The sequence below is a fragment of the Poecilia reticulata genome, linkage group LG22, assembly GCF_000633615.1.
Source record: "Poecilia reticulata strain Guanapo linkage group LG22, Guppy_female_1.0+MT, whole genome shotgun sequence".
Classification (NCBI taxonomy): Eukaryota; Metazoa; Chordata; class Actinopteri; order Cyprinodontiformes; family Poeciliidae; genus Poecilia; species Poecilia reticulata.
This window is the reverse complement of record NC_024352.1, coordinates 5,358,977-5,386,446: the sequence shown is the minus strand read 5'-3', so window position 1 is coordinate 5,386,446 and position 27,470 is coordinate 5,358,977. Positions and strand designations below refer to the sequence as shown.

Genomic DNA, 27,470 nt, shown 5'->3' with positions numbered 1-27,470 from the left:
GATATAAATCCATGTCGCGCCTTTATTTTGAAGGGTCAGCTCCTGTTTCCGGTCAGATAGACGCTAATCCCGGTCGTCTTGATGGGCGGCGTAGAGGCGCTGCCAAATCTGGCAGCAAAATAGATTTCCACCACCGCACCTCCACTGCTACAGTTATCCGTCAAGGCACCTTAAGCGTGTAACGAACTCGACGTGAATTTATGCTCGGTAGCTGACTGTATCCTGTCTGTTTCCTACGGCTGAGCTAGACGCTGACCCCACCGGAGACACGAGCCGCGGTGCGGACGGGCTGAAGCCGCCACAATGAGCTCTGAACACCAGAGCGACAGCGAGGACGCCGACGAGTCGCAGGATAGGCCCGGCAGCACCGGCAAGAAAGAAGACCCCGTTGGCAGACCGACACAGTCGGAGGTGGAAGAAGACGCCCCGCAGAGGGTCTGTGCTTCGCCGCCGGGGAGCAGCAGCGAGGACCAGCCGGAGGGAAGCGCTGGCTCCTCTCCACCCCGCCTGGAGGATGAAGAGCGCCGCAGCTCACCAGGCGCCGCTCCGCAGGCGGGGAGCGGTGGGAGCACCAGTAGCGAAGGCTACAAGGGGAACAGCCTGTTTTCCTGGCTGCAGAGCAGGACTATTAGACGGGGGCTGTTTGTAGACCCAGCCAGGGATAACTTCAGGACAATGACCAGCTTGTACTGCTCTATGAACCCGGCTGTGGAGTCGGTCAATCTGAGCTCTCAGACCCACGGAGCTGTATTCAATCTGGAGTACTCACCGGACGGGTAAGTACTGAGATGTTTTAGGACGTGGTCGTAGACCTCGCAGGTTTCACTGATTGCATTGACACATGCAACAACTCTGTGCTTCACAATTTAAATCCTTCATCTTTTAAGTTTGATCTAAAGTTCACGTCACATGCGTGATGTAGTGCTGCATGTCTTTAGAAAGCTCCCCACAGCAGTCACAGCTAATGAGGACAGTCGAGCCTCCTTGACTAGACACCAGATGCAGGACCTAAATCCTGCAGCCAAACCGGGTCAAGCTGTCTTGTCTGGGTCACGTTTGTTTGTGTGCTCATGTGACAGCGGTAAGTCCTTCCTGCACACTGTTGGCCTCAGCTGTCTGAACCAATACGCAGGTGCATCTCAGTAAGTTCGAGTATGATCGAAGTGAGTCAAACTCGAATATAGATTATTCGCACACAGAGTGCTTTACTTCTGTTCATTTCCGCGATAATGGTCTCCAGCTAATGCAACCCAAAATTCGATTTGGGGTGAAACGATTAACTGTGATAAATCGATTATTGAAATAATCGCCAACTAATTTAGTTGTTGACTAATCGTTAGCTGGTGTAGACACACTCCTAAAATGCCATTTGCTGCTGTACATAATATATATATTTTGGATTTTAAATGAAAAATCCCACTTGAATGAAAATATTTTCTAACTGAACTCATCAAGTAGCATCATATTAGCTTTAAATTCTGCCAAAATCTAATATTAAGCATTTTTTGCTGTGGAATTGTTAAAAACGGTCAACAAATCAGCCTACTGATAAGTGAAGCAAAAATGAGTTAAGTATTTATTTCGATGCTGAACTGACTCCAGACTTGGTAAAACTCAGCGGACACACAGTTGCAAAAAACAACTAATTATGCAAACTGTACACTGAGCACTTTTTCGTTACTTAATATTTTTAGCTTAAAATTGCAAAATCAGACTCATTTGTAAACGGTCTTATACAAATAGAAGGTGTCTATTTGTATAATGGGCAAAGAAACAAAGAGTTTCTTTGCCTGTAAACTATAATAGTCAAAATTAACAGGAATATATGCTTGATGTGTTTCTTTCTGTGTGCAATTAATCTGCAGTTATACTTTCTTATACTGAAAGAAAGTAACTTTTCCATATTTTAACACGTTGGTGTTGTGATGATGATTGCGATTCGATATATTGTGCTGCTCTATGCTTACAATTTACTGAGATACACCTAAATGATGTAACTTGGAGCATTTTATCAGTACTTATTCTCTATCTTTCCATGTTTTTACTACTATCATTAGAATAATAAAGTTTTCGTTTTACTGTTGCACTCTTCCCCCACCTTCCTAAATGTAGAATAACTTGGATGATGACACAGTTAATCCCTGTCTTGTGGTTGTCAGTAACTGGTTTGTGTGCTCCCTGCTCAGGTCTGTGCTGACGGTGGCCTGTGAGCAGACAGAGGTCCTCCTGTTTGACCCCATTTCATCCAGGCACATCAAGACCCTCACAGAGGCCCATGAGGATTGTGTCAACAACATAAGGTGCACTTCTCACATTTAATATCAGACATTTAGGGTTTTTAAAGCTGATCTGAATCACAAACGGTCACTTGGAGAGAAAAAATTAAGTTGGACGGATTTTTGTTCCTGCAAGAAATGGCAGTTTTCTGCATATCCCTCACCTCTTTGCTTCCAAGATGTTGTTTCCACATTACTCATAATGTTTTTGACATTTCAAGTTTTTTCCTCATCCTTTTAACTTTTTATTCACAAGAACAAATTCTGACTCAATTCTAGGTGTGGGCGTTTATTGTATCGTTTGCCATTTATCGTGATAAATTTCTGTTGATGATAAGAATTTTGATTTTTTTGTCTCTATAAATTCCAATCAGTGATGTATAAAACCTCCCAATGAAAATATCAACATATGATTAAATTCATTTACCATGTGCTGTGTAGTGACACAAGTCACACTTCTTTATGTGAATGGTGTCGTACAGAAGTGTGTTATAAATGATTTTCAAGAGCAGTATTTATGTTTGTGGGGCTATGAATGCGGTCATACAGTCACAGCCATACAGTTACCTTTAAGAAAAATTATAATTAATAAATAGTTTTGATCACTTTTATTATCACAATATTACCACAAAATATCATAAAACTATATATTTATAGCTGTACTTAATTCTTCATATTTTCAATATTATGTAAAAAATAAATAAATAAATAAATAAAACTTCACCTTTTTTTCACCTCCTATTGACCTTAATATAGTTTGTATGTAAAAAGCTACTTGGTTACTTTTACTTTATTATTCTACCTGTACAGCACAAGACTGCATCCTAAGTTGATTTTAAATGTGTCCTATATACGAATGAATGAATAACCGAGGCTCAGAGGCCGAAGGTCGGCTGAAACCATCTCGTCTCTCTCCAGGTTTTTGGACAATCGCCTGTTTGCCACCTGCTCTGACGACACCACCATTGCATTATGGGACCTTCGTAAGCTGAACTCCAAGGTCTGCTCGCTGCACGGCCACGCCAGCTGGGTGAAGAACATCGAGTACGACACCAACACTCGCCTCCTGGTCACATCCGGCTTTGACGGCAACGTCATCACGTGGGACACCAACAGGTTGGTTGGGCTTGCTTTATGCAGGACCTCTGCATAATGCAAACATCCACTCAGTCCTATACTTTCCACTTTAAGTTTTACAATTTTATAAAATTGAAAAAAGAAAAAAAAATCTTATTTTTATTTATTTATATTGATTTATTTGTGTCACCACTGCTCAGAATGAAGTCCAGCTCAGTCAGTTTGGATGAGAAGTATCAATGAATTTATCAGTTTTCTAGTTTTATTGGCACAATTTGTTTTGGTTTTTTTTAAGTTTACAGCTTATAAAGATTTTTGCATGATATGCATGGCAATTAAAAAAAAGTTAGTAATCATCTCTAAACTACAGCATAATGGCTGTTTTTCAGTGAAGTGCTTCACGTTCCATGTAGTCGGTTTAATTACTGCAAAATTTTACCTTATTTGGTTGCTGGGGTTCTATAAGGAGGCTGTAATTTATTTAATTTTGATATATTTATGCCTCTGAAAGTCTTGTGAAATCGACGTCTTTCCCTTTGTCACCTCTGTTAAGTAATAAGAGGAAGTTTAAGTTAGTTTAGAGATGAATAAAAAAGTTTTTTTAGCAGAAAATGATCCTGTAACTATCTGAAATGTATACTTTTGACTCACTCCTCAGGCCATTTCCTCTTTCATTTACCTCTTTTGTTTTAATCCAGACTGCATGTGTTTGATTATTGCGAATAAACTGAGTAACAAATGCCCTACAAAAAATGTTATTCCAACATATTAGAGATGTTACTGTATTGTCAAACGTAATAAACGTCCTCCCTGGCAGGTTTACGGAGGACGGCTGCCCGCACAAGAAGTTCTTCCACACTCGCTATCTGATGAGGATGCGTCTGACTCCCGACTGTTCCAAGATGCTCATCTCGACTTCCTCAGGGTACCTACTCATCCTCCATGACCTGGACCTCACCCAGTCGCTGGAAGTGGGCAGCTACCGCATGCTGCGAGCCCGACGGACCCCGCTCAGCTCAGGTCAGAACGCAGTCGTCGTTTAAAAACAAAAAGAAACGTGGAAGCAAATTTAAACATCTCCAAAGACCGGCATCCTTAAAAAGTCTGAAATGCGTGTATCTACAATAAAGGCTTTAAAATGTCTCAAATGTATGTATGTAAAATTAAGGTCATAAAATATGTTAAATTAATTGAAAAAAATAATTCTACCTTAACTACGTTTTCTTTTTCTCATGGGACTTTATTGTGCAAAACTTTGGGGAGATCATGGACCTTTTCACTGCATTTGCTGTTTTTGTTTGTACATTTCTGTCATGATACAGGTCTTTACGTTTCATTCACGTTGGTCTTAAAAAGTCTTAAATTTGTATATCTAGAAATAAAGGTCTTAAAATATTCCAAATACATTGAGGAAAAAAGTAAGTTAGTAAAAGTTTTCCTTATTCTGGCAGAACTTTACTATTGCACACAGACGTTTTCACTGTAACTCAGTGAAAATGTCTGTTGCTACTGCTGGTAACTAGTTGCTAAAAGCTAGCTTGCTTTTTAATGCCAATTTTTGCAATTATCATTACTATTATTTGTATACTTCTGACATAATACAGAAGTATACAGGTCTTAAGTTTGATTCATAATGGCTTTAAAACGTCTTAAATGTGTATCTAAACATAATGCCTTAAAATATCTTAAATCAGTTGGGGGAAAAATAAATTGGCTTTAAATATTTTCTGTTTTTTTCATGGGACTTTACTGTTAATCATAATGGTCTTAAACAAAACAATAAAGTTTGTGTGTGTGTTTTTGTTTTGTTTTCTTTTTGTTACAGACGGAGGCACATCGGCGTCCAGATCGACCGTGACGCCCCGTCAGGGACACGACTCCAAGCTTCATCCTCACAGAGAAGGTCAGGGATGATCTTAGCCGGATGCTGATAGCCTAGCATCACTTCAGCTTCCAGGACTGTGATCAAACTTCCTCTCTCCTCAGGTCTGTCTCCACGGAACAGCCTGGAGGTTTTAACTCCTGAAATCCCGGGGGAAAAGGACAGAGGGAACTGCATCACATCCCTGCAGCTGCATCCCAAAGGCTGGGCCACGCTCATCCGCTGCTCCAGCAACATGGACGACCAGGAGGTGAGGAACCTCTCACTCCGTCACAAATCCAGATCTACTGCCTCGTAAAAGTATTTCTGACCTTCAGCAGTCACCTAATTTGTAATTTAGTCCATTGGGTTTTATATAATCTCACTATAAAATCCAGCTGGTCCCTGAAAGCCTCAGAGGGTTTATTAGAGCAAATTATGGAACACACGGCATCATGATGACCAAACAACAGCGCAGCTGGGTTGGGGATAAAGCTGAGTAAAATGTAAAGCAGGGTAAGTTATAAAACATCTGTCTATGTGCAAAGGTAGAGATATACCCAAGAAATCTGGAGTTGTCTTTCCATGGACAGTTTCTACTTTTTACATCTTCATCTTTTGAAAAATTCTTTCCAATTCACAATGCTTCACGATAATGTGTTGACTTATCACATAAAATGCTCAGCTTTATGGTTCTAACATGACAAAATATGACAGTTAATTGGCATCAGTACTTTTCCAAGATGCTGCATTTTTAAGCCACAGGAGTTAGGATGTAACCATCTGTTTTTATATCACAGCAACTACAGCTTGATTTCATAATTCTCTAAAAATCTAAACGGAGTGATATAGATCATTTGGCATAAACTTTATCGTCAAGATACCTCACACTTGTTCCTCCTTTTATTCTTCCTTTGTTCGCTTCCTCCAGTGGACCTGTGTGTATGAGTTCCAGGAGGGGGCGCCCACGCGGCCGCTGGTGTCTCCCCGCTGCTCTCTGCGCCTCACCCACTACATCGAGGAGGCCAACGTGGGCCGGGGCTACATCAAGGAGCTGTGCTTCAGCCCCGACGGACGGCTCATCTGCTCCCCGTACGGCTACGGCGTCCGCCTGCTGGCCTTCGACGAGCGCTGCAGCGAGCTGGCCGACAGCCTGCCCGTCCAGACCAGCTGCCTCCGGGAGATCCGCTCCATCTACTCGCACAGCGACGTGGTGCTCACCACCAAGTTCTCCCCAACGCACTGCCAGCTGGCCTCGGGGTGCCTGAGCGGACGCGTGGCGCTTTATCAGCCCAAGTTTTAGCATCCGGCGTTGTTTTAAAAAAAGGAAAAAAAAAGTTTTTTTTTTTTAGTTTTTTTTTTTTTTTTTTTACCCGATCACTGCAGACCTGGGGAAACGCATACCAGTCTAAACCGCTGTATCGAAAGGGGTGGAAATGCATCATGGAGGTGTTTTACAGATAGTTACTTTTTGCACATTTGTGCACAGGATTTGCTGAAGCTAACCAGAGATGCACTGATCTGAGTTCTATTGCCAATCTCTAATTTCTTCTATTTGTACAGCTTTAACCTGCCGATGCCGACTTTAGTCTATTCCAGTTTCTGTTTGAAAACTAATATATAGTGTAAGAACATACAAGAACAGAATTCAGGATATGTTTCTTCCTTGTTTACTTCCCTTAAGCTGCTATTATTTATTTATATTAGGAGCAGAAACTATGTTTTGAAATAGCATAACCATATATTACAGCTACTTCTCTTTTACAAAACTAAAATTCTGGAGTTCATATTTTAAATGACCTCTGGCATTTTATAGAAGTGATTTGCATTACTAAACAGAAGCTGTATTCTGTTCAGCCTTCCTGTTGTCTGTGAAAGTCTTGCTCTCTCTTGCTTTGAGGCAGCCTTTATGAACTTCAGACATATATTGTACTTAGTTCCCTTTCTTACACCTCTTTGCTTCTTCCATCTTAATTTTAAGCGCCTCACTGATTCTGAAACTAGCTAACTTTGAGTCTTCACTCAGTAATAGCATACACTCTGAAGAGTATTTTGTGCAATCGGGTAGCACTTCCGTATGGTGCATTCACTGACTCGAAAAAGGTTGGATTTTAACGCGTCCTCCATTGGCCAAAAAAAATCGTCCAGCAGATTCCTTGATGCATCTCTACATTTAGCTTAAGAACATAGTCTGACTACGTGACAACCCAGGTCTGCAGCTGTTAAACGTGTCGACTTCGTTTAGGTGCTAGCCGTCAAACAGTTTGATGGCCATTAACTGGCGTAAAGAAATGACAGACTGAAGCTCTGGGCTAATTGCCAGGTTGCAGCAGAGGATGGACACTTTGAGCCCTGAATTTAAAGACATGACAGAAAAGCAAGCTCAAAATTGAAATACAAAGAAATTGCATTTTTGTTTTTGCGGACGAAACTTTCTGAGCAGAAGATGAATGCAATTCTTGATGCAACTTGACATCAGGCAACGGCAAACTGTTGGTCGTTTGTGGCTCCTTTAGTTGCCGAGTTGCTTTTGGCCTCTTTAATAGTAATTTTTCTTCTTCTTTTGAGATTTGGCACATCCATACGCTGCCGTCTCAGGAGGACAACACTAACGGTGCAAAAAAAGTCAAGTATTGGTGAACCCGGGAGACGAACAGACTTTCGTGTACGCTGTCTGTCACGTAAACTCGGCATCCCGCGCTGCGCCTGGTGCCGCTCTCTGCTGCTTCACTCATGCCTTCGCCACAGGTGCTGCTTCTGTGCTCATACAATCTGAACTTCAAGGACCTACCCTCCTTTACCTGCCTGCTGCTTGATTTTGTTCCCAACATCTTATCTCTTTCCTCTGTCCAGAACCTCTGTCGTTTCTAAGAGTTTTACTTGGTGTGTTAATGTTGGCACTAATTGTTGCACAGCGTTTGATTTGATAATCACTTTAGAGTTGTTGCTCTGTAATCACCTCTTTACTTTCCCCAAGGCTCATGCTTTTATCTTAAGTCTTTAGATTGAAACATCCGGCCACCTGGAAAAATTAGCAGTAGCAAAAAGGCGGTGAATATTTCTGCATCATTGCAATTTAAAGATGCATAGTTTTACCCTCCTGTGGATTTAGCGCTGTGCTCTGCAGGAGCAAGGCGGATGTCAAGTTTGACGGGGGTTCTCCCATCACTGTTGGTTCCCGAAACCACGTGCACACACACACAAAAAAAAAATCGGAAAAGAGCACGCAAGGTCAGCGTGACCAGGATGGACCATGCACAGGGTAAAAAGCTGGCGGGGTCCCAATGACTCCATCTCTTACGATCGCAGGAGGTTTAAGAACTACTTTTTATTTTTAACAGTAAACAGAATTTTTCCTAAATACTTTTAGGCTACTTCACATGAGTTAAAATGTTCCTAGAAGTTTCTAGAAGTTAATTGTTTTTATTAACAACTATTCAAGTAGTATAAAATAGCACAACAGATGCTTACAAACATTTATTACAAACCTTAAACCAAATTACATATAAAAATCTTGAGAAAAGTTTAGAAAAAATAACCCATGTCTAGAAATATTTCCTACTACTCACTGAGTGTGTGGGCCAGATAAATGTTGATCTTCTAGAAATATTAGCCTATCAGCTAGCAGTTAAAAGAAATGGACTTCTGTCTTACATCGTGTTTATACCCCAAGCAAACAGGAAATCTTAAAATAATTGAATAATTGAATGACTTGTTTTACCTGCCTAAAACATATAAAGGTGTTTTACCCATCATGGGTGAAACATGGTGGGTAAATATCACAACCTGATATCCAAACTATCATTTTCTGATGGTTTATATTAGTAGCTGAATAAACTATCAGGTTTACTCATAATAAACAGTCGGATTGAGTTTGCTTTAAGTGTTCATTAATGTCCTTTTACCGCCACCTGTTGGGAACAGCCACACACTGCAGCCATTTTATTTTTGGTAGTAAAACACTGTTATCGCACTGAAAGACTCCAGGACACATTAGAAGTTAGCTTACGTAAAACTATTGCTATGCACATCAGCCTTTCTGGTGATTCTCCTTTATTATTTCTGCTCTATGCTGAGCTGTCAGTTGCCAAAATATGATTTATGATGGATGAAAGTGAGCTGAGAACTTCTGCTGGTATAGATTAAAGAAAAGCTATTTAGATTTACTTTTCTTTTTTTTTTTTTTTTGTAAATGTACTTTTCTCTGCCCTCTGAAGAGGGCGCTGTTGCACTCCCATTTATTCCGATTTTAAAATTACAGAAAAAATGTGTGATTACAACTAGTTGATTTCAAGAAACAAGGGATTAAAAATCTGTGTTTAATTATTATAACATCAGAGTTGGGAGGGAAATGCGACTGAAGCCGTTTTGACCTGAATTTGACTCTGAGGTAAAGGTTTAAAAACAACACAAATTAGATTTTCAAGTTTCCAGCTCCAAGTTTTCTCCCGTTAGCATCACGCCAGCACCTCGGTTAGCCGCTTTCGTAACCTGCAGTTTGCCTTCAGCTCGGTCAGTCGTTCGGTTCGTCTAAACACAGACGTAAACATTTCGTAGCCACATGAATGGTGTCTCGACTGATATGAGTGTGAAGGGATTCTGTGTTTCCTCCGCTGCTTTTACTTCAGGTACACTCACGAGCTCTTTGAAGTGTCTTATCTATTTTCACTCTGTATTTCTACGCAGAAAAACAGAAAAAAAAACTGGGTTTATCATGGTTTGTGTGTTATTTTTGATTGTTGTTTTGGATTTTAACTTGTATCTAGCCATGAGTTTCATGAATGTCCACACTATTACCTTTTTTTTTTTCTTTTTTCATGTGTGCACCAGTAAGTGATGAAGGATGGGTAGATGAAAATAAAACATGGTGAAATGCTTAAAGTTGCTTCCAGCATTACTATTGCCTATAAACCAAGTACTCCAGGAACGATGGTTAGAACAAAAGGTGAGTTACTTTACCGCTACTGACTTCCATGTATTTAACTTCAGTATTTCTGTGTACATTGTTTTTGCATTTTTTTGTTAGGTCAAATCTGAAAAGTGTGGTGGTCATTTGTATTCTTGCAACACTTCCACAAAAGCCAGATTTATGGAGTGCACCACTAATGGTTGCCTTGTCAACAGATGAACCTACCAAGACATGACCCTACACTAAATTCAAAAGGAGAGCATTAAACAGGATGCCCCGGTTAATTCTGGTGAAACAAACAGGATATCTAAAAAAAAATAATAGAAGCATCTTTTTTTTCTTTCTTCTTTTTTTCCTTTTACATTGTCTTTTATATTAGATTCTTGCATAAAGTCCAAATGTGTTGAGGACGGGTTTTGCTTTGCTTTAGCACAGTGTTTTATTTACTGGTACGCCTTGTTAAATTTTACATTTTCAAAGTATTAACATCTTTCTAGATGCAGCTCCATAAAAAAGTATTTACCCCTTTACACATTGAGTAGGATAACTTACTACCTATATCTGTAAAAGGCACTTTTCTGTTATGAAGTGAGTCTGTAGAAAAGTGAATGAATCTAGTTTTTTGCAGAGGTTTTGCTAATTTTGAACAGCTCAAAAATGAAAATATTTCAAGCTGTTATATTTTGTCATTTATATGATTATGGCTTATGCTCAGTAAAAACCCCCAAATCGAATCTCTCAGTAAATTAAAATGTTATTAAATTTCCATGAATTATAGTACAACGTGGCATGGAGGCCATCAACCTGCGGCTCCGCTGAGGTTAATGAAAGTCCAGGTTGCTATGACAACAGCCTTCAGGCTAACTCCATAAAATCTCTATGGGGTTAAAGTTCAGTAGTGGTGGTATACTGTATTGAAAAAGAAGTACATGTTGTTATGACTGAGAACACCAGGTGGCGCCACCGTTTCGCGGACGCAGCTGCAGCGCTTTTTTTTATTTATTTTTTTGAGTTAGAAACTGAAGGCTGCCGGAGCGGACCTGCATCGTCTCAGTAAACTTTTTTTTTTTTTTTTTTTTAAGTAGGATTGAACACTCTGCATTTTATTAACATTCAACTGATACTTTATTTCTGTATCATTTATTATAAACTTTGACATTTTGCAAGATTAATTATCACATTTATTTGGGAGTTTGTGGTCCCCAATGCAGAAAGACAGTGTGATATATCAGACCAGCTGACAGATTCACATTCTACTTAGTATACAAGAAAAAAAGAACAAGGGGAGAAACTGATTTTTTTTCTAATTATCCAGTATGTGTGATGTTTTATAAATAGCTCCATGCTCAGGTTTTGACACCCCTAAAACTTTTTTCACATTTAGCTACGTTACAGCACCACAAACTAAAACTGTTGTAATACAAATCCTGAGAAATTACGCTTTTAGGCTGATATTTTACTCTTCCGTAACAAGTCATTCACAATAATAACTTTGTGTTGGTTCATCACATAAATTTCCCAATAAAATGACTGTATAGCGCAATGTGACAAAGCTTAAGTGATTTTGCAAGGCACTGTAAAAGTTTGTGTATTTTTGGATATTTGTTTTTTCTCGGCACAGCTGATCCTGCAGTAGAAGACAGTTTTTCATTAAAATCAGTTACATTTCACTTAAAAATGTTTTAACCTATAATCCATTTCATTTCAGAGTCTTCCTCGGCCCTTCGTCCTCTCCGATTCCTCTCGGGCCCTCATGAGGAGCGCGCCCGCCTCGTCTGGCTCTCTCTGCGGCGGTTGATGGCCTTGGTGCTGGCGCGGAGCTTCCTCATCCGGAGAGCGCGGAGCCGCAGCTGCAGGTCCCTCGGGATCTTCTCTCCTTTGGCCCGGAGCTCCTTCAGCCTCTGTATGGGCGTTTTGGTGAGGACGAAGTCGCAGATCGTCGGATGAGGCTCCAATCCGACATGGCAGCGACGCATGGACGGGAAGTATCCCTCTGCCCAAACGACCACCTTGTACTCGCCAGGGTTCAGCAGGCGCCAGTAGTCCCCGTCGGCGGCTGTACGAGGTTAGATGAAAACGTATATGTTGGTGGGAATGTCTGGTGCTTGAACAGCGAAAACTGGAACATTTCACTGTCTAGCAGGAGAGATTGAGTGGATTTTCTGCGTAACCGAGGATAATGTTGGAATTTTAGAGCTCGCTTTACTGCTATGTTCCAAAATTTTGCCAATTTTGCAATTGGTGTCAGATAACCTGGGTAGAAAGCTGCGGAATGCAACTTTTATTGCTTAATGGAAACAGAAATTTCGGAGAAAAAAAACTAAAATTTTTCAATAAAAAAGTTCTCTGGTAGGATTACATGGCTTTTCGGCCGTATCAAGATTAGTGTATTTCGCAAAACTGCGATTGAAACACTTTATAAGCGTCACACGGGTCACGTGATCAACAACCGGATGTTACCACTGACGAACAAGACGATGAAGACAACAAAGTGATAGAGCGATAATGGCTCGCCATGTTTTGTAACAACTTATTGCGTCAACAAACTTATTCACGTTTGATTTTAATCGCGTTTTTTATTTAATGGAAACACAGCAATTGAGAAATTGTGTTTTTTTTTCCTCCTTAGCGGAATACTGACAAAATTTAGCGCACATCTGTAATGGAAACGCAGCTACTGGCTGACATCTCCAACACTCAGTCAGTGAATGTAACTTACATACAAACGCTCTCTTTGGGTAGAAATACAAGATTACAGAAAATGAATTTCTCCTGGGGGGGGAAACACTCCATGTTTCCACTTTGTGAAGCTAAAAGGCTAAAAAAAACAAAAAACATCTTGAAATCAGCAAATAATGTTCCTGAGGTTGATTCAAACTGAACGATAAATAGAGAGAACCACCAAAAAAAAAGGTACATTTCCCATCACATTTTCATTTCCCTTAGTAGAAGGGAAGCTAAACAGCAGGTTGAATGAAAACTGCAGGACTGACCTGATCTGATGTCATGGTCGTGGTCTTCCACCTTGACCACAGCGTTTTCTATTCCCTGTTTGGTGCTCTTGTCTCTGATGACGCCTTTAATTCCTCTGTGAACCTGAGTGAGGAGGAAACCTGGCGTTGAGGCCGATGATGAGCTGCAGTCCCAGTAAGAAGCTCACACACACTCCTTCATGTTGCACTTTTTGTATAACCATCAACAAGCTGCTTATGTCTGGCTAAACATTTGAACAATATTGAACCTACTAGGAATTTTGTTGTTATTTTAAAAGAACCATGATTTTGTTTCCATTTTTTAAAACCCCTTAGCTGTCATGAAGATATGGGTTTCCTTAAGGATCAATCCACTAACATGTAATCGTTTTGAGGGTGACAGTTAAGGGGTTAAGTTTTAAAATGACGAAACAATTTAAAAGTTTGTAAAAAAATAAAATAAAATAATAATAATAATGTTGCTGATATTTATGGCGATAATGAAAAAAAATCCCACATACTAAAGAGTTGTTGAGACTGACCTGCTCCATGTAAATTAGAAGAGATTCCTTGTTGTTCTCCCACTCCACTGGAAGCTCCCTGGCATGAGGGAACTTATCGCAGGACAGCTCCACGGTCACCTCCAAGCAGTTGGTATGCAGGTAGCTGAAGTCGTTCATGCCTGCAGAAAAGATACAAAGTAAAAATATACCAAGCCGAATCTAACAGACCATAATCTCAAATGGCATAGTCATGTTAATCCTTATTAATCCTTTGCCACCAAACAGGAAGTGACTGTATTTTCCGTCAGGAGTCCGATCTGAACATGACTGAAAGTAATTCTTAAGGTTTGCTCTCAGTGCCACTGTTGGAATAATAAGGAAATGTACTAACATGCAGCTATGCAGAAAGTCCTAAAATATCCATCCATCCATTTTCTTTCACCCTTGTCCCTCAGTGGGGTCGGGAGGGTTGCTGGTGCCCATCTCCAGATAACGTTTCGGGCAATATGGCAGGGTACACCCTGGACAGGTCACCAGTCTGTCGCAGGGCAACACAGAGACACACAGGACAAACAACCATGCACACACACACTCACACCTAGGGGCAATTTAGACAGACCAATTAACCTGACAGTCATGTTTTTGGACTGTAGGAGGAAACCGGAGTACCCGGAGAAAACACACCATGCACAGGGCAAACCAGAACATGCAAACTCCATGCAGAAAGACCGGGGCTGGGAATCAAACCCAGAACCTTCTTGCTGCAAGGCAACAGCTCTACCAACTGCGCCACTGTGCAGCCCGTCCTAAAATATGTTGATAAAAAAATCTTTCATAACTTTTGGATTTAGTAAATGGAAATAATTTTGATTATCCTACCTGACCTAAAACCGGAAAAGATTAAACTAATCGAAACTTGGAAATTTCTTCCAAGTTTCAAAAACTCAGACATGTTTTCTAGATTCTCAGATTTTCTAGATTCTAATCTCAGAAATTCTATAAAAATGTTCAGATTCATTTCTAATTTTAGTCGTTTTTGTTGGGGGGGGTTTTTCAGGCAAATTTTCAACTTTTCAAACTCGGAAATTTCCAAGTTTTTTGGCGATAATTTACTCTTTTCTTTTATCTACAGTGGCATCGCATTGTCGTACTCAAAGTTTTTTCAGCAACACGCTAAATAAAATCTGTTTTGCTCCTGAATTAATGGTGAGAAAAGACTGGACCTTTAACCAATTCAAAACTTCTGTAGTGAAGTTTTGTCTGTTACACTAAACTAAAACCAGACAATCCTCTTAACTTCCCTACTGAGCACTGGATTTTTTTATTTTTTTATATCTCCAGTGACTCACTGCCTGGGACCGTGTGCCAGGCTCCGCCGTTGATGATGTTGTTGTGCATCTGGAAGTCTTCGTAGTGGCAGATGCGGCGGTCCGGGTTGGCCAGCACCAGGTGCGTGGAGGCGTATACGCTGGCCAGCCAGCGGAAGAAGGCGTCGTCCGCCGTGGGGGTGTTCTCCTGAGGGGCCCAGTCACGAGTGCAGTCGAAGGGATACGTGACGACCAGCTCCCCGCCGTGGAGGTTTGCGCTGAGCACGAAGGGAATGTCCTGCATCCAGCTGATGACGGCGCGGGTCTCTGGCGCAACCTGAGCAGCGGCGGAAGACGGTATTAGCATTCTTAAGCTAAGTGGGGTGGGAAAAAAAAAAAAAGAGAAAAGAAACTGAACTTTTTTACATATATATCATTGCGTTACTACGCAATGACATATCGCGTTTGATGGTGACACGCGAGATATTGAGTATTAAGTCGTGGCCTCGAGCGGTAGAATTGTGGCCAAGAGTTAATTAAGTTGTTCTCGCGAGATATTAAGACGTTCGTTGGAAGAGAGTTTCCAACGAGTTAAACAAGTCATTTCCACCTGTTATTAAGATATTCACGCGAGATATTAAATCGTGGCCTCGAGCGGTCGAGTTGTGGCCATGAGCTGTTAGTGAGTTAGTAAGTCATTCCAACGAATTAATAAACATGTCATTGCCATCTGTTATTAAGACATTCACACAAGTTAAGTCGTGACCACAATTCTTTTCCCCCTCTTATATCACCAGAAACTTTAATCTCTCTTATTTAGTTTTTATGTGATAGAGCGACACAAAGTGGAAGGAAGAGGATATATGAGTGTATGTGAATGTGACTGACAACTATTTAGTGTGCACTCCACAGAGTTAGCCATTGTAGAAGAGCGGCATGAAGAAAGCCGTAGTTAAAAAATGTCATTAGAAGAAGCATGTGGAGGAAGGGGCTGGTCTGGTCTGATGAGACTGAAACAGAGTTTTTTGTTTTTAAGGAAAACAAGGTGGTCGCACTGCAAAATCACAACATCTTTTGATCTAGTTTCTCGTACAAATATCTTGGTATACTTGAAATGAGACAAATGTACAGTAGCTCACAAGAAACATCTCAGCAAGACATAGGAGCTTGTTTTAATTAAGTAATTCCTTAATGTGGATGACAAAGTGCCAGTTCCAATGGCAGATTGGAAGCGAAAAAATTTGCAGATGAATCTAGAAATTTTGAATCAATTGTAAGGAGTTACTTACTGCCATATTATAAAGTGTACAAAGATATTTGCACTAGAAACTGGACAAATATACTTGGTAAGATTTGTATTTTTGTGTGCGGACTTGATGGGAAGATGGAGGGAGTATCATATCAGTGAGAAAAATACCAGAATGCTAAGGCGTTTTCGCACTGCAGGGAACGGTACGGAACGATACGGAACGGAACGGTTCCAGCCCTGTTGTGTTTGCATATACACTGAGAGCGCCATCGAAGCGGTACCGGAGGTCATTATTTTTGAAACTAAACAATGGTTTCGATGTAGCAGCCGAAGCCTTTTCCTCAGAGATGCGGCGGAAAACTTTCTCTTTCCTCGTTGACCGATCTAACTCATTCTGTACTCGTTCATCAGCGAGTAAGCGAGGAAAAAACCCCCCTCATCATTAGACCAGGTGATTGCACTATATTGAGACGAATCCATTGCTAATTAAAACTAATACAAATATTGAAAAGTCTGACTCCATAACAACCAGCGGCCAATCAGCTGCTGGTTCTAAGCAGAACCGATTGGAACCACAGCTCTTGTGGTTCCAAGGGTCCGGGTGGAACCAGTCGCAAGTTGTAATGCAAACACGATCGGAACCGTTCCGTTCCGTACCGTTCCCTGCAGTGCGAAAACGCCTATAAAGTCCTGGGACCTGAACCCAATGCAAAAGACAAGTTTTAGACTTTTACTTATTAAAAAATGGGAAAAGGGTGCATCCATAAAATCACAACAGGTTGTGATGTAATGTGACGAGATTAGGAAAAAAGAGGGTGGAAATACTAGTGCAAAACAATGTTTGGAAAGAAAATGCTGATCTTAAAAATGGAAACGGCAAATTCTTTCTGCTCGAAATGACAACATTAGGAATCATTTTCAGGTTTTCCGGTTTCTTTTACTTGGAAAAGATTCAGCAGTTAATTTCTGTAAACAGGGAAACTGACTGAGCAGGATTATTCTCAGGAAAACTTCTGGCTCTTGGCTTTGGAAATGTTTTCCAATCCAAGTATCACGTGCCTCTAAATCCAGATTTTGAGGATATACCGGTACTTCTTCATCTTTTGCTTGTGCTTCTCTTTTTTTATGCAAGAGTTCAGAGCTCAGAAGATTCCTAGCCTGTGAAACCCATTTAAAAAATCCAATGTCTGGTGTTCAGAGTTATAAAAATTCAAAACTTTATTATTAATTTTGCCTCCTGTGGGGGTAAAAACCCCAGTTACTCTCCCTTACCATGGCGTCTTCCTGCGTGTAGTACTCTGGGATGGGGATGTAGTGGTTGGACACTTTAGATGGATCAGCTGCAGTCTCCTGGGCATCCCACATGATGTTGTTGAGGTCTGGAAAGTTATGATTCATGTCGATTCCTTCGTAGCTGTAGCGCCCTTCGGCCCAGCCGGCCAGTTCTGAGCCCTGCAGCCAATCAGATCAGCCCATCAGACATGGCGTCAGGAATGTCAACGAACACATTCAAACACAATGATGTACAACGCAACTGTAAGACGTCCCTTTGCCATAATTCTGTGACATTACAGACCTAAAATCAATTTTAGGGTACTTTTCTTCTTCTTTTATTTGTCTCTTTCTTTTCTTTTTTTTTTTTAAGTAACACAAAATTGAAGTATTTACATGGTGAAACAGAGCAAAAACATCTGCCAAACGTGCTTCAGGACAGTACTGTGGAAATTCTGTGAAAAGTTGTCTTTCTTTAAAGAAAGTTGTGAAAACTTTCTGACGGCTCGGTATGAACTCCGTCTAGCAGCACCCACCTTCTTGTAAGCTACTTCATGTCCGTCGGGGTTCATGGAGGGCAGCAGGTGGATCCGCGTCTCTGTGACCAGCCGTACGACGCGCTGGTTGCCCTTCTTGTACTCTTTGCACAAATACTGCATGAGGTTGAGGACGAGCTCTCGACCCAGTGCCTCGTTTCCATGCATCCCCGCCACGTAGCGAAACTCTGGCTCACCTGCCAAGAGGAAAATTTAGAGGGTCTCTTTGATCATCAAGAAATAAATGTAACTTACGGTCCGGGTATAAATATAATTATAATGTAATTATAATGGGTCGGCAGAGGGATGATGGAGTTTATTTAAACTCTGGCTCTTATTTTTCTTCAAAGTCCAGGGGGAAAAAAAAGGAGCAGATTCTTCACTCAGATTACATTTTTGGAGTTTTGAGAAACACTTTTGAACTGGACCACTGTCGAGCTCTGATTACCTCAATTACCATCGGACATTCCTGAAGGTAAAATAAAAATAAAAATCAAGATCCCTCAAAGATTTCACATCGGCTGTGTCTTTCATGTTACCTGAGATTTTATTTAATGGAGCGATGTTAAGTGGTGTGATACTGTGAAGTGGAAAGAAAGTAATGTTTTAAAAATCTAAAAATTGTGACAAGCAGTGGTTTGCTGGCGCTCTGATGCCTCTAAATAAAATGCAGCGCAGCACATCGCCACCAGGAGACATCGTTTAATCTGCCTTTGGGATCAAATTTTGGAGCTTAAATTTAACTGAATTTGAATAAACCAACTTGTTTTCAGACACAGATTAGCCACTGGAAAATTCAAGATGGCGGTCATTTTTCAAGACAGTCACCAGGGTCGTCAAGAAAGATTTATTTGTACACCAAATATGGCAATATTTATCACTGATTTTTCTTTTGGGGGGGGGGGAGTCAAATCGTGCATAATTGGACCAATGCAATCACATTTATTGATAATGTTTGGATTTTTCAATATGGCCACCGTAGTTGTCATGAAAAATGAATTTTTGCAATAAAATTACCAGTTAAAATAATCATAGCTACTTAGTTTGAACCATAGGAAACATAAATTTGTACTAAAATCAGCAGTGGGCACAGTTAACCAAAACGTTAGCTTCACTAACCTGTAATTAGCTAAACAAGAAGCTATGCTAACGTTAAATGCATAACAAATATTAGCAGAAGCTAACGTTAACCAGACATCTTAACCTCTATCCAGCTGATGACTGGCTTGAGACTTGCAAATAGCAAAGTCATTAACTTCAGTTTCTGACTTTTATCATTTTAAGTTGATACATTTTATGGCAATAATTGGTTTTGAAAAATGGCCGTTGTCCTGAAATTCAAGCAGCTTATGGGAAATATGGAAAACGTACCGAGGTGTGAGCATGCTATGCTAAGTTTGATATTTATATCCACACTTGAATGTTTTTTACAGCTGCAGTATCTGCAAAGTTCTCAAAAACTACAAATCTTCATGCCTTCCTTGTGGTTTGCATCGGAGTTACACTCAGCCACAAAACCACTTTTATTAACAACAGCTGTAAAAAGGAGAAGAAAAAAACAGAACAGAAGGATTTACGAAATTTATTTTTCTGAGAACAAAGCAGAACATGCTGCCCCACATTTAATTTATTTGTGCTTTTTGGCACACATGGAGTAACCAAAGCTAACACTGAAGCACAAGTCTGAATGTCTGAAGACAATATAACAAGGAAATCAAAAAGTTAGTTTACACAAGCGAGGCCCTCTGTAGAGTCTAGGCCTCCCCGGTCGCTCTGCTGAAGGAACCAGGCTGTGTAAACACTGCAGCTGCTAAAATCTCAATAACTTGAGACCTTTCCTATAAAATCATGAATGAACCTTCATGGGAAAGTGTTTTCAGTTTAGAGATAAATTTGCTAAAATATTTCTCAGATGAAAAAAGCGGGAACACGCTAGAGATTTTACAATCTAATGTTTAATCTAAATTAGTTTAGAAGATGTTAAATAAGGTTTATATTTCAAGAATCAAGTTTGTTTGGGTTTTCCCCTTAAGAAATGAATCATTTGAAAGTGAATTTTGTATTTATTCAGGTAACCTTTGACTTGTATTGAAATATGTTTGAGGATCAGATTGATAAATTGACTGACTTTTGACCACTTACAATGAGAGATGAGAGCTAGTGAAGCAATTGGTGTATTTAAGTGTGTAGACCTATTGAATACAACTGTAATTCAATATATTTATGTCTGTGTTTAAAAACTAAAAAAATAAACATTTTAAATCAGTTTAGTACTGTTTATCTGTATCGGATCGGTATCGGCCAATAATAACCCTTAGATATCAATATGGATATCGGTATCGGAAGTGAAAAAAGTGGGTCGATACGTCGCTACGTTCAAACACCTGGTATCTAAAATCGAGGACTCATCTCATCTCTTTAGCAGTTCTTACCGAGTTCATGTTTCCCAGGGTTATCCGATATCTCCATGACGTAGAGTTTGAGGCCCGTGTAGCTCTTGCCGATGGTGTAGATGCGGGTGATGTCCGGACACTCCTCAGTCACAGACTTCATGAGCTGCAGCGTCGGAAAGATATGCTGAAGTAGAAAGCCTTTGGAGATGTTAAATCTGGAGTCAATCTGCTAACAGTCTGACTAAAACCTTCTGCTTCAGTTTTATGGGAGTTGCTGTTACTCATCGTCTGGCTTTACCTTTCTCATCTCTTTGTAGTCATGGTGTCTGAAGTCCAGATTATCCCTCGAACCTCTTTCCTGCTGGTCAGGATACGGATCTGTTGGATCTATGGGGAAAGACCAAAAAAGGTGTCAGTAACTTGGCTTTGCTGACTTGGACTTGCCTCAGGTATAGTCAGTGTCCTGTTTTGAAAGTCAAGGATGGCAATGACTCACTAGCGGTGACACACTCTGTGGTTCAAACCCGGTAAATGTATGCGTACCGTGGACACGGCAGCCGAGTATCTCGGCCCTGAGGCAGACGGTCCCGTTGGAGTACCAGGTCTGAGGGTTGATGCGGATGAAACGGGCCACGGTGGGAACAGGAAGGAGCCCGAGAACAGGAGCCTCCGGGTTCTGGTTCCCTTCGAATATCTGTACAATTCAGGGAATGGTACACAACCACTAAAAGGATTTTAGTTTCATACCTCGAAGGTCTTACGCTTGTAATTGTAGCAAAAGTTGGTATCAAGGGGGTTGAATCCAATAGAGACCCACCATAAAATTAACATAAAATCCCATTAAAATACCTTAAGGTTTGTGACAGCAATGACATTAAATATGAATTAGTTCAATACTTTACCATGCCACTGTTGGGTAGAAGATTTAGGACATTAAAATTGATAAAGTATTCAATGGAAGTGACTTTCTTGTCAGGCATGATTATAATGGCCACCTACATTTCCGTCCAAAAGCTTTTACTGTAAAAATATATATTAACAATAAAAGAAAGCAGCAGTGATCACAAACAGAAAACAAGAATTTTCATTGGAGTTGAAAGGTAATAAATAACCGACAGCCTTATTTTAAAAAAATAACGTGGTAAGTACTGACTTATTTCCACAATCTATGTTCTATGTGAGGTTAGTATACAAAGTATTTTGTTTAGTTTGACCCTCAGTTTATGTTTTTTCTGTACAGTAAATCTTTCTGCAAACAGTAAAGAAAACTACGGATCAGAGCCATGCTTTTATTTTCCAAAAGTCTCCACATGTTTCAAAGACAAACCGTCTGAAAACATGACCTGCTTGGCATCAAGAGTTGTCTTGGAATGGAACAGAAAACAGAGTAGACTTCCCCTCCTTTTTCTCCTACTTTTTCCTGGAAAGAAATCCGATTTTTCCCAAAGATGGACTTGTGGTGTTGAAGGAAAAACAAAAATGCTTGAGGTAGATTACAGACTCAGAACAAACCCTGGATGACTTTGGGCTTCAGTTTAATTTATGTTTAATGTCTGATTTTGTCATCATGAAACAGGTGAATTTTTTCTTGAGTTTGTTTAAGTCTGTCTCCTTCTTCACAGCTGTTTTTTGTTTCCTCCTGCATTATATCACCGGGAAAAACTCATTGAGATCAGAAATCTCTCTTATGAGAGAATCCTGACCAAGATTTATTTGCTTTTAAAATAATCTTAAGATGGTGAAAATTGGTTTGTTGGACATTAAAAGTTGACAGTATTTGATTAAACCCACCAGAACAATATCATCTGCATAAAACTGACATTTTTCACATGGTACATTTAAATTAAGATTAAACAAAAGTGGCCCCAGGATATTTGTAAGAATTTGAAGTTAGACCCCCATACTTGAACCTACTGAAATAGTTCAAAGTCAAATTCAACAATAGTTTGTTGATAACAAAGGGAAGTTAAATGCATATTTATTTAAAACTAATGTAAAGAGTTATTGTAAACAGTAATGGCTGCAGGCAGAAAAGATCTCTTGCATCAGTTTGTATTAGTTTGAATTTGAATTTGAAGAAGCCTCCAATTAAAAACACCTTATTTTTGGTAGAAATGAACGTATTAGGACAGCTTCAAAAGTCTCTTCAGATCAGATGACAGATCTTACCGCCTCCTCTGTCCCGTTCATGCAGGTCTGCCACTCCACAGTGTCGTTACTCAGCTGAACCTTGTAGGTCTCAACCCAATCCCAACTGCAACACCAACCAAACACAATACATTCAGTCGCTGATGCAGCAAAAAATGAAATGTGATTTCCACAAGAGTAAACTGATTACCATATGTATTTATTTTTACTTGTGTGTGTGTGTGTGTGTGTGTGTGTGTGTCAGTCATAAAGAACAGTGATAGTACCTGACCTCCAGATAGAGTTCCTGCCCTGCAGGATGACTCCGGTGAACAGGGTGAGGTGAAGGGCGTCCACTTCCAGCCACTGGTGCTGGTCCTTGAACGTGGCGCACCAGGCTCCGTCGTACTGATCTCCGTCTTCAATCCCCGACTAAAACAAACAAAAAAATAAAGGGAAGGAAGAGGAAGAAAAGCATGTCTTTCTTCTTTATTTTCCTTTGTCAGCTGCAAAATCCATCAGAGGGAAACATTGCATGGGAGTTTTTCAGTGTTGCATAAGTTGGCCTACTTACAACTTAACTGCTTTCAGATGGCAGACGGAGGGCGGAGGAATGGGGAGTGTGCTGTAAATGTAAGCTCTGTGTTAAACCTAATTTCTCACAGACCTCCTGCGTAGACCAACTGTTTAAAAGTCAAGAACTTGTTATAAAAACAAAAGCTACCTGCTTTGCGAAAACATTCATACTGTAAGAGATCAGGACAAAGTGAGCGTGAGGTGAACCGATACAAGGTTTCCAGTATTGATTATGGTTAAAATTCTGAAAAGTGTGGCGTGCATTTGGCCGTCCGCTGACAAGCCGTACAATAAGAGAAGCAGTCCAAGGTGACTCTGGAGGTGACTGTGTGTTGCAGACGAGCACGGTGGTGGCAGCATTATGCTGTGGAGACATGTGAACTGGCCTTCAGAGTCAGCTGTTTGTCACATATACTTTCAGTTTGGCTGCGGCTGACACTAAACACATCTGTATTAACTTACACTGAAAAAAGAAAACGGATGATTCAAAATCATCATAACTAACAGAAGTAAAGGCTTTCAAACATCCATCTGTGTGGAATTAATCTATTTTTGTGATAAAGTTCCTGATATAAATTTACTGCTTAATAATACTCAAATTTATTGAAAGGGTATTTAGTCTCATTTCAAAGAGTTAAAAATATACATGTGGTTTTTACCGTTACATGCTGTGCATTATTTCTATAACAGGGAATAATTTTACCGATGTTGGCCCTTTTTCAAGATCTCAAGCTGTGAGTTTTCTGTGTTTTTTTTTCAGTGAGCTCTGCCGAAGGCTGACCTGGATGTTCAGCCTCCCTCTGTGGGGACCCAGACCCGTCCTCTCCTGGGACGAGGCTCGTATCTGGCTGTCGTCAACTCTCAGCGACTCCAGGCCGAGCGGAGGGCAGTCTGCGAGCAAAACAACAAGTTAAGAAGACATAAAATATGACGTCTCCAAACGCAGCTCCTGGGCATCAGTGGGAAACTGTGGCGACTTGATTAAGGGTTAAGAGCTCGCTTTCTGGTTTGTTGACGAATGCGAAACACAAGATGGATGACGCAGAAATGAGGTTTTGAGCGGGTTGTTATGTGAAATACCGCTAATCAGCTCAGTGGAACGTTTGAGGCCTTGACCTCCTCCAAAGGCCGGGTCTGGATGGAGGAGGACGCAGATAAAACCAAGTGCCAGAGGGTTTGGATGTAATCCGAGACGAGCCAAAGGCCGAAGTAAAGAAAAAAAAAATGTTTCAGCTCCGGCTGCAGAGAGGTTTATGGGTTCTTAACGATGAGAAATGTTGTGGTTAATCAAAAATGCATTTTGTGTTCGGGTGTAGGATCTGAAATGCACTTCAAAATAAAGGAAGACACTCTTATGGAAAAGGATTAGGACCACTGAAGAAGAGTTTTTTTTTTTTTTCCTTCCTCAGAATTTTGACTTTTTCCTCCCAAATTTAAGATTTTTTTCTTAAAATTCTGAGAAAAAAGTAATCATCTTTCAATCCTCATCTTCTTCCGTACACCTTAAATGTCATTGGAAATGAAAAAAAAATCTTGATATGATCACTGTTTGTCAAATAAAGGTTTTTAGCAACATAAATGTACTATTTGACTGAACTGATACCTCTGCTGTCCTTTGAACTATAATAATCTTCAATAACTGTTGTGGTGCATTTCAACAAACTGTCCTAACTGGGAAGCATGGTGGTGGGAGTGTCATGCTGCGGGCTCTTTTCTTTAATTGGGATAGGAAAGCAAGTCAGAATTGTTAAAAAAGATGGATACTGGGGATTAAGCTTCACTTTCCAGGACAGAAATTACCCTAAACAGCCAAACCAACAATGTGTTCGAATGGCCCAGTCAAAGTGCAGGTCTAAATCCAATTGAAAATGTGGTCAAGCTTAAAAGAAAGTGTCGTTCAAAGACGCTCCCCACCCAGTTTGACCTCGTCCTACAAAGCACCAGCCTTTTTACACTTCTGTTTTTGTAAAATCACTAAGAATCACCAGTTATTTTCCTCCCACTTCACAATTAAATGCCTCTTTCTGCTGGCCTGTGTCAATCTAATATATTAAAGCTTGTGGTTAAAGCGAGACAGAATGCGAGACATTTTTTTCCTAGTTTACTTTTTTTTTTTTTTTTTTTTTTACAGAGCACTGTATGCAACGTGTGTGAGGTTATGTAAAGTCAGATTCATCTCTCTGCTCCTCCAGTGAAGTGGAGGGTTGAGCGAGATTATTAGAAGAAYAAAAAATTCAAACTTATTTATTTCACAATATAAAACGCAAAGTGGTTAACTGACACTTGAAATGTGAAGTCCCTGAATGCATCAGTTAATTGTGGGTTTAATTGAAATTGAGTAACGTTCACACACAGCTTCAAGAAAGGACTTTTTTTCTTCTTTTTTTTTCAGCCTTACCCAGTTTTGCTTTCTTATCATCTTTTGTGTTGGGATCCCCTCTCTCCTCTTCTCCCTGCTTGTCTGCCCTGACGTTGCGTTCACTGACCGCAGGTCTCGCCGTGGAGCGCAGCTGCTCTGTTCCTGCTGTCGGAGTCGCTCCGTCTCCGCTCCGCTCCGCCGCAGTCGGAGCCTCGGTCCACTTCGCTGACTCAGGGGTCGTATAGTTCGGTAAAAGAGAAAAACTTTCTGCCGTCGATTCAGCTGCCCCTATAAAACCAACGAGAGAGAGCAAAGAAGCCAAAACGCACAATGACTTTTCCATTTTACTCGGGGTTTTTTTTTTCTTTCTTTTCTTTTTTTCTTCCTCCTGCAGAGTTGTGATGGAGGAGAGAAAATCCTGGGTAGTTAATACCCTGATGGACCCGGACCTCCAACCCTCCTCTTTGAGTCCCACCTCCTTCTCTTTGCCCATCTCTCTCTCTCTCTCTCTCTCTCTCTCTTTCTTTCTCTCCTTTCCTCCCTCCCAGCTAAAATTCCAGCTCAATTCCCACGAAAAATGTCAAACTCAGAAATGACTTATGAACGAATTTTTGCATGAAATGTGCGCCATGGTGGCCAATAATGACTCGCGTTAGTGAAGTGTGTACTTATTTCAAAACATTTCCACCTAAAATGCTTAAACAAGCATAAACTAAAATGAAGTGTGTGTGTGTGTGTGTGTGGTTGAAGTTTATGTAACAAAAAGTTTGTAACGGTCAATAGGCCTCCAAGTCAAGTCTGTAAATATCTGATTAGAGGTAGTAGCTGTGATTAAGGTTTGAGGAGTAGTGAATGGCAAAAACAGTCTTTTTAACAATAAATATGAATTGACTTCTCTAAAAAGAAAATTGGCGGCAGACAAAGAGTTTGGCCGAGATCAGAGCCTTGTGGAACTGATGTTGGTTTGTGTGCCGAAAAAATTTACACATGTACTAACAAAACATCCTTGTCTGTATTTTTTCTTTATTTATTTTTGGAATGATTCCTGAATCTTTAAATCAGACGAAGCTGTGGATATCTAACATATATTCCACAAAATATATTGCGAAAATCCTCCCTTTATTTAGCTTCAATCCCTTCGGTTAGCTTTTTTTCTGCTAATGCTAACTGAGTAGCCTAATTGCTGTGCCTCTTGTGACGTCATTGTGCCCTTATAAGTGACAGAAAGTTACCACTGGATAGCATCTTATATCTCTATATACCCACAATATTTGGCATTTAATGCAAAAAAAGAAAAACAAAAGTTGTTTAGAAAGTAATGCATCTTTAAATGCTAAAAGTGAATATTTTTGCTGAGCAGGTGCATCCTGTGTTTCAGGAAGACAGGAAACAGTTACAGCGTACCAATTTTCATGTGGCAGGTGATATTTGATGTCAGTTTACGCCAGCAGATCTTTTACATATTTTAATCATAATCGTGACTGATCTGTATTGGTGTTAAAACTGACAGTTTATGTTCATGTCATCTAACCTGAACACTTTTAGATTTAGACATTTTCCGTGGACACATTCATGTTTTATCTTCTAAAGTTTCCACCTCTTCTACCATACTTTGAGTCTCTGACTCTGCAAAAATGTCCGCAACTATCACGCATTACCTGTGTGAACAGAACACAGTAGCTAAATGCACACAGATTATGTTACTGTAACAAGTTTTGTCTCTTGGACAGACTCTAGAGAGTATATCAGAAGCTGACATTATTATTATATTATTCAAGGAACAGAAAGTTGTTGTTTTTTTTCATGTGATCAGAGTTTAGATTTAATAACCTGTGTTGTATGAAGAAAAGCTTCCTTCCTCTTTAGAGATAAGACATGCAGCTTATAAACTGATCAGGAAATGCACCAGTTCATTTTCTTAGTCACCTCCTGTGGCATGATGCAGAGCAGCTGCGTGGACGTGCCAGGACTCGGTGTCTTGAGCAGTTCAGTAAAAAAAAACAAACAAACAAAAAAAACTAATCTGTTTTGCTGTGAGAATCAGTCAGTCAAA

The 27,470-nt window shown here is 40.2% G+C and overlaps 2 protein-coding genes across 3 annotated transcripts; one reads left to right on the top strand and one right to left on the bottom strand.

The window, feature by feature from the left end:
• Positions 1–59: 59 nt before the first annotated feature.
• Positions 60–10,095, top strand: wdr32 (WD repeat domain 32). The gene is made up of 7 exons (XM_008398853.2): positions 60–776; positions 2,187–2,300; positions 3,195–3,392; positions 4,171–4,373; positions 5,179–5,256; positions 5,340–5,485; positions 6,146–10,095. The coding sequence occupies exons 1-7, from the start codon at positions 304–306 to the stop codon at positions 6,515–6,517; spliced, it is 1,584 nt and encodes a 527-aa protein (XP_008397075.1). The 5' UTR covers positions 60–303; the 3' UTR covers positions 6,518–10,095.
• A 1,129-nt stretch (positions 10,096–11,224) lies between these two features.
• LOC103458201 (probable carboxypeptidase X1) lies at positions 11,225–25,876 on the bottom strand. Of its 2 annotated transcripts, XM_008398852.1 has the most exons (13): positions 25,457–25,876; positions 23,840–23,949; positions 22,775–22,914; positions 22,525–22,609; positions 20,899–21,049; positions 20,654–20,742; positions 20,395–20,518; positions 17,963–18,159; positions 17,427–17,606; positions 14,948–15,242; positions 13,638–13,777; positions 13,117–13,219; positions 11,225–12,179 (listed from the first exon to the last, which is right to left on the bottom strand). In XM_008398852.1, the coding sequence occupies exons 1-13, from the start codon at positions 25,758–25,760 to the stop codon at positions 11,875–11,877; spliced, it is 2,223 nt and encodes a 740-aa protein (XP_008397074.1). In that variant the 5' UTR covers positions 25,761–25,876; the 3' UTR covers positions 11,225–11,874. The 2 variants fall into 2 exon arrangements, with proteins under 2 accessions (XP_008397074.1, XP_017157849.1); XM_017302360.1 differs by lacking the exons at positions 23,840–23,949; positions 25,457–25,876 and having other exon boundaries at positions 22,770–22,856.
• Between the last annotated feature and the right edge of the window lie 1,594 nt (positions 25,877–27,470).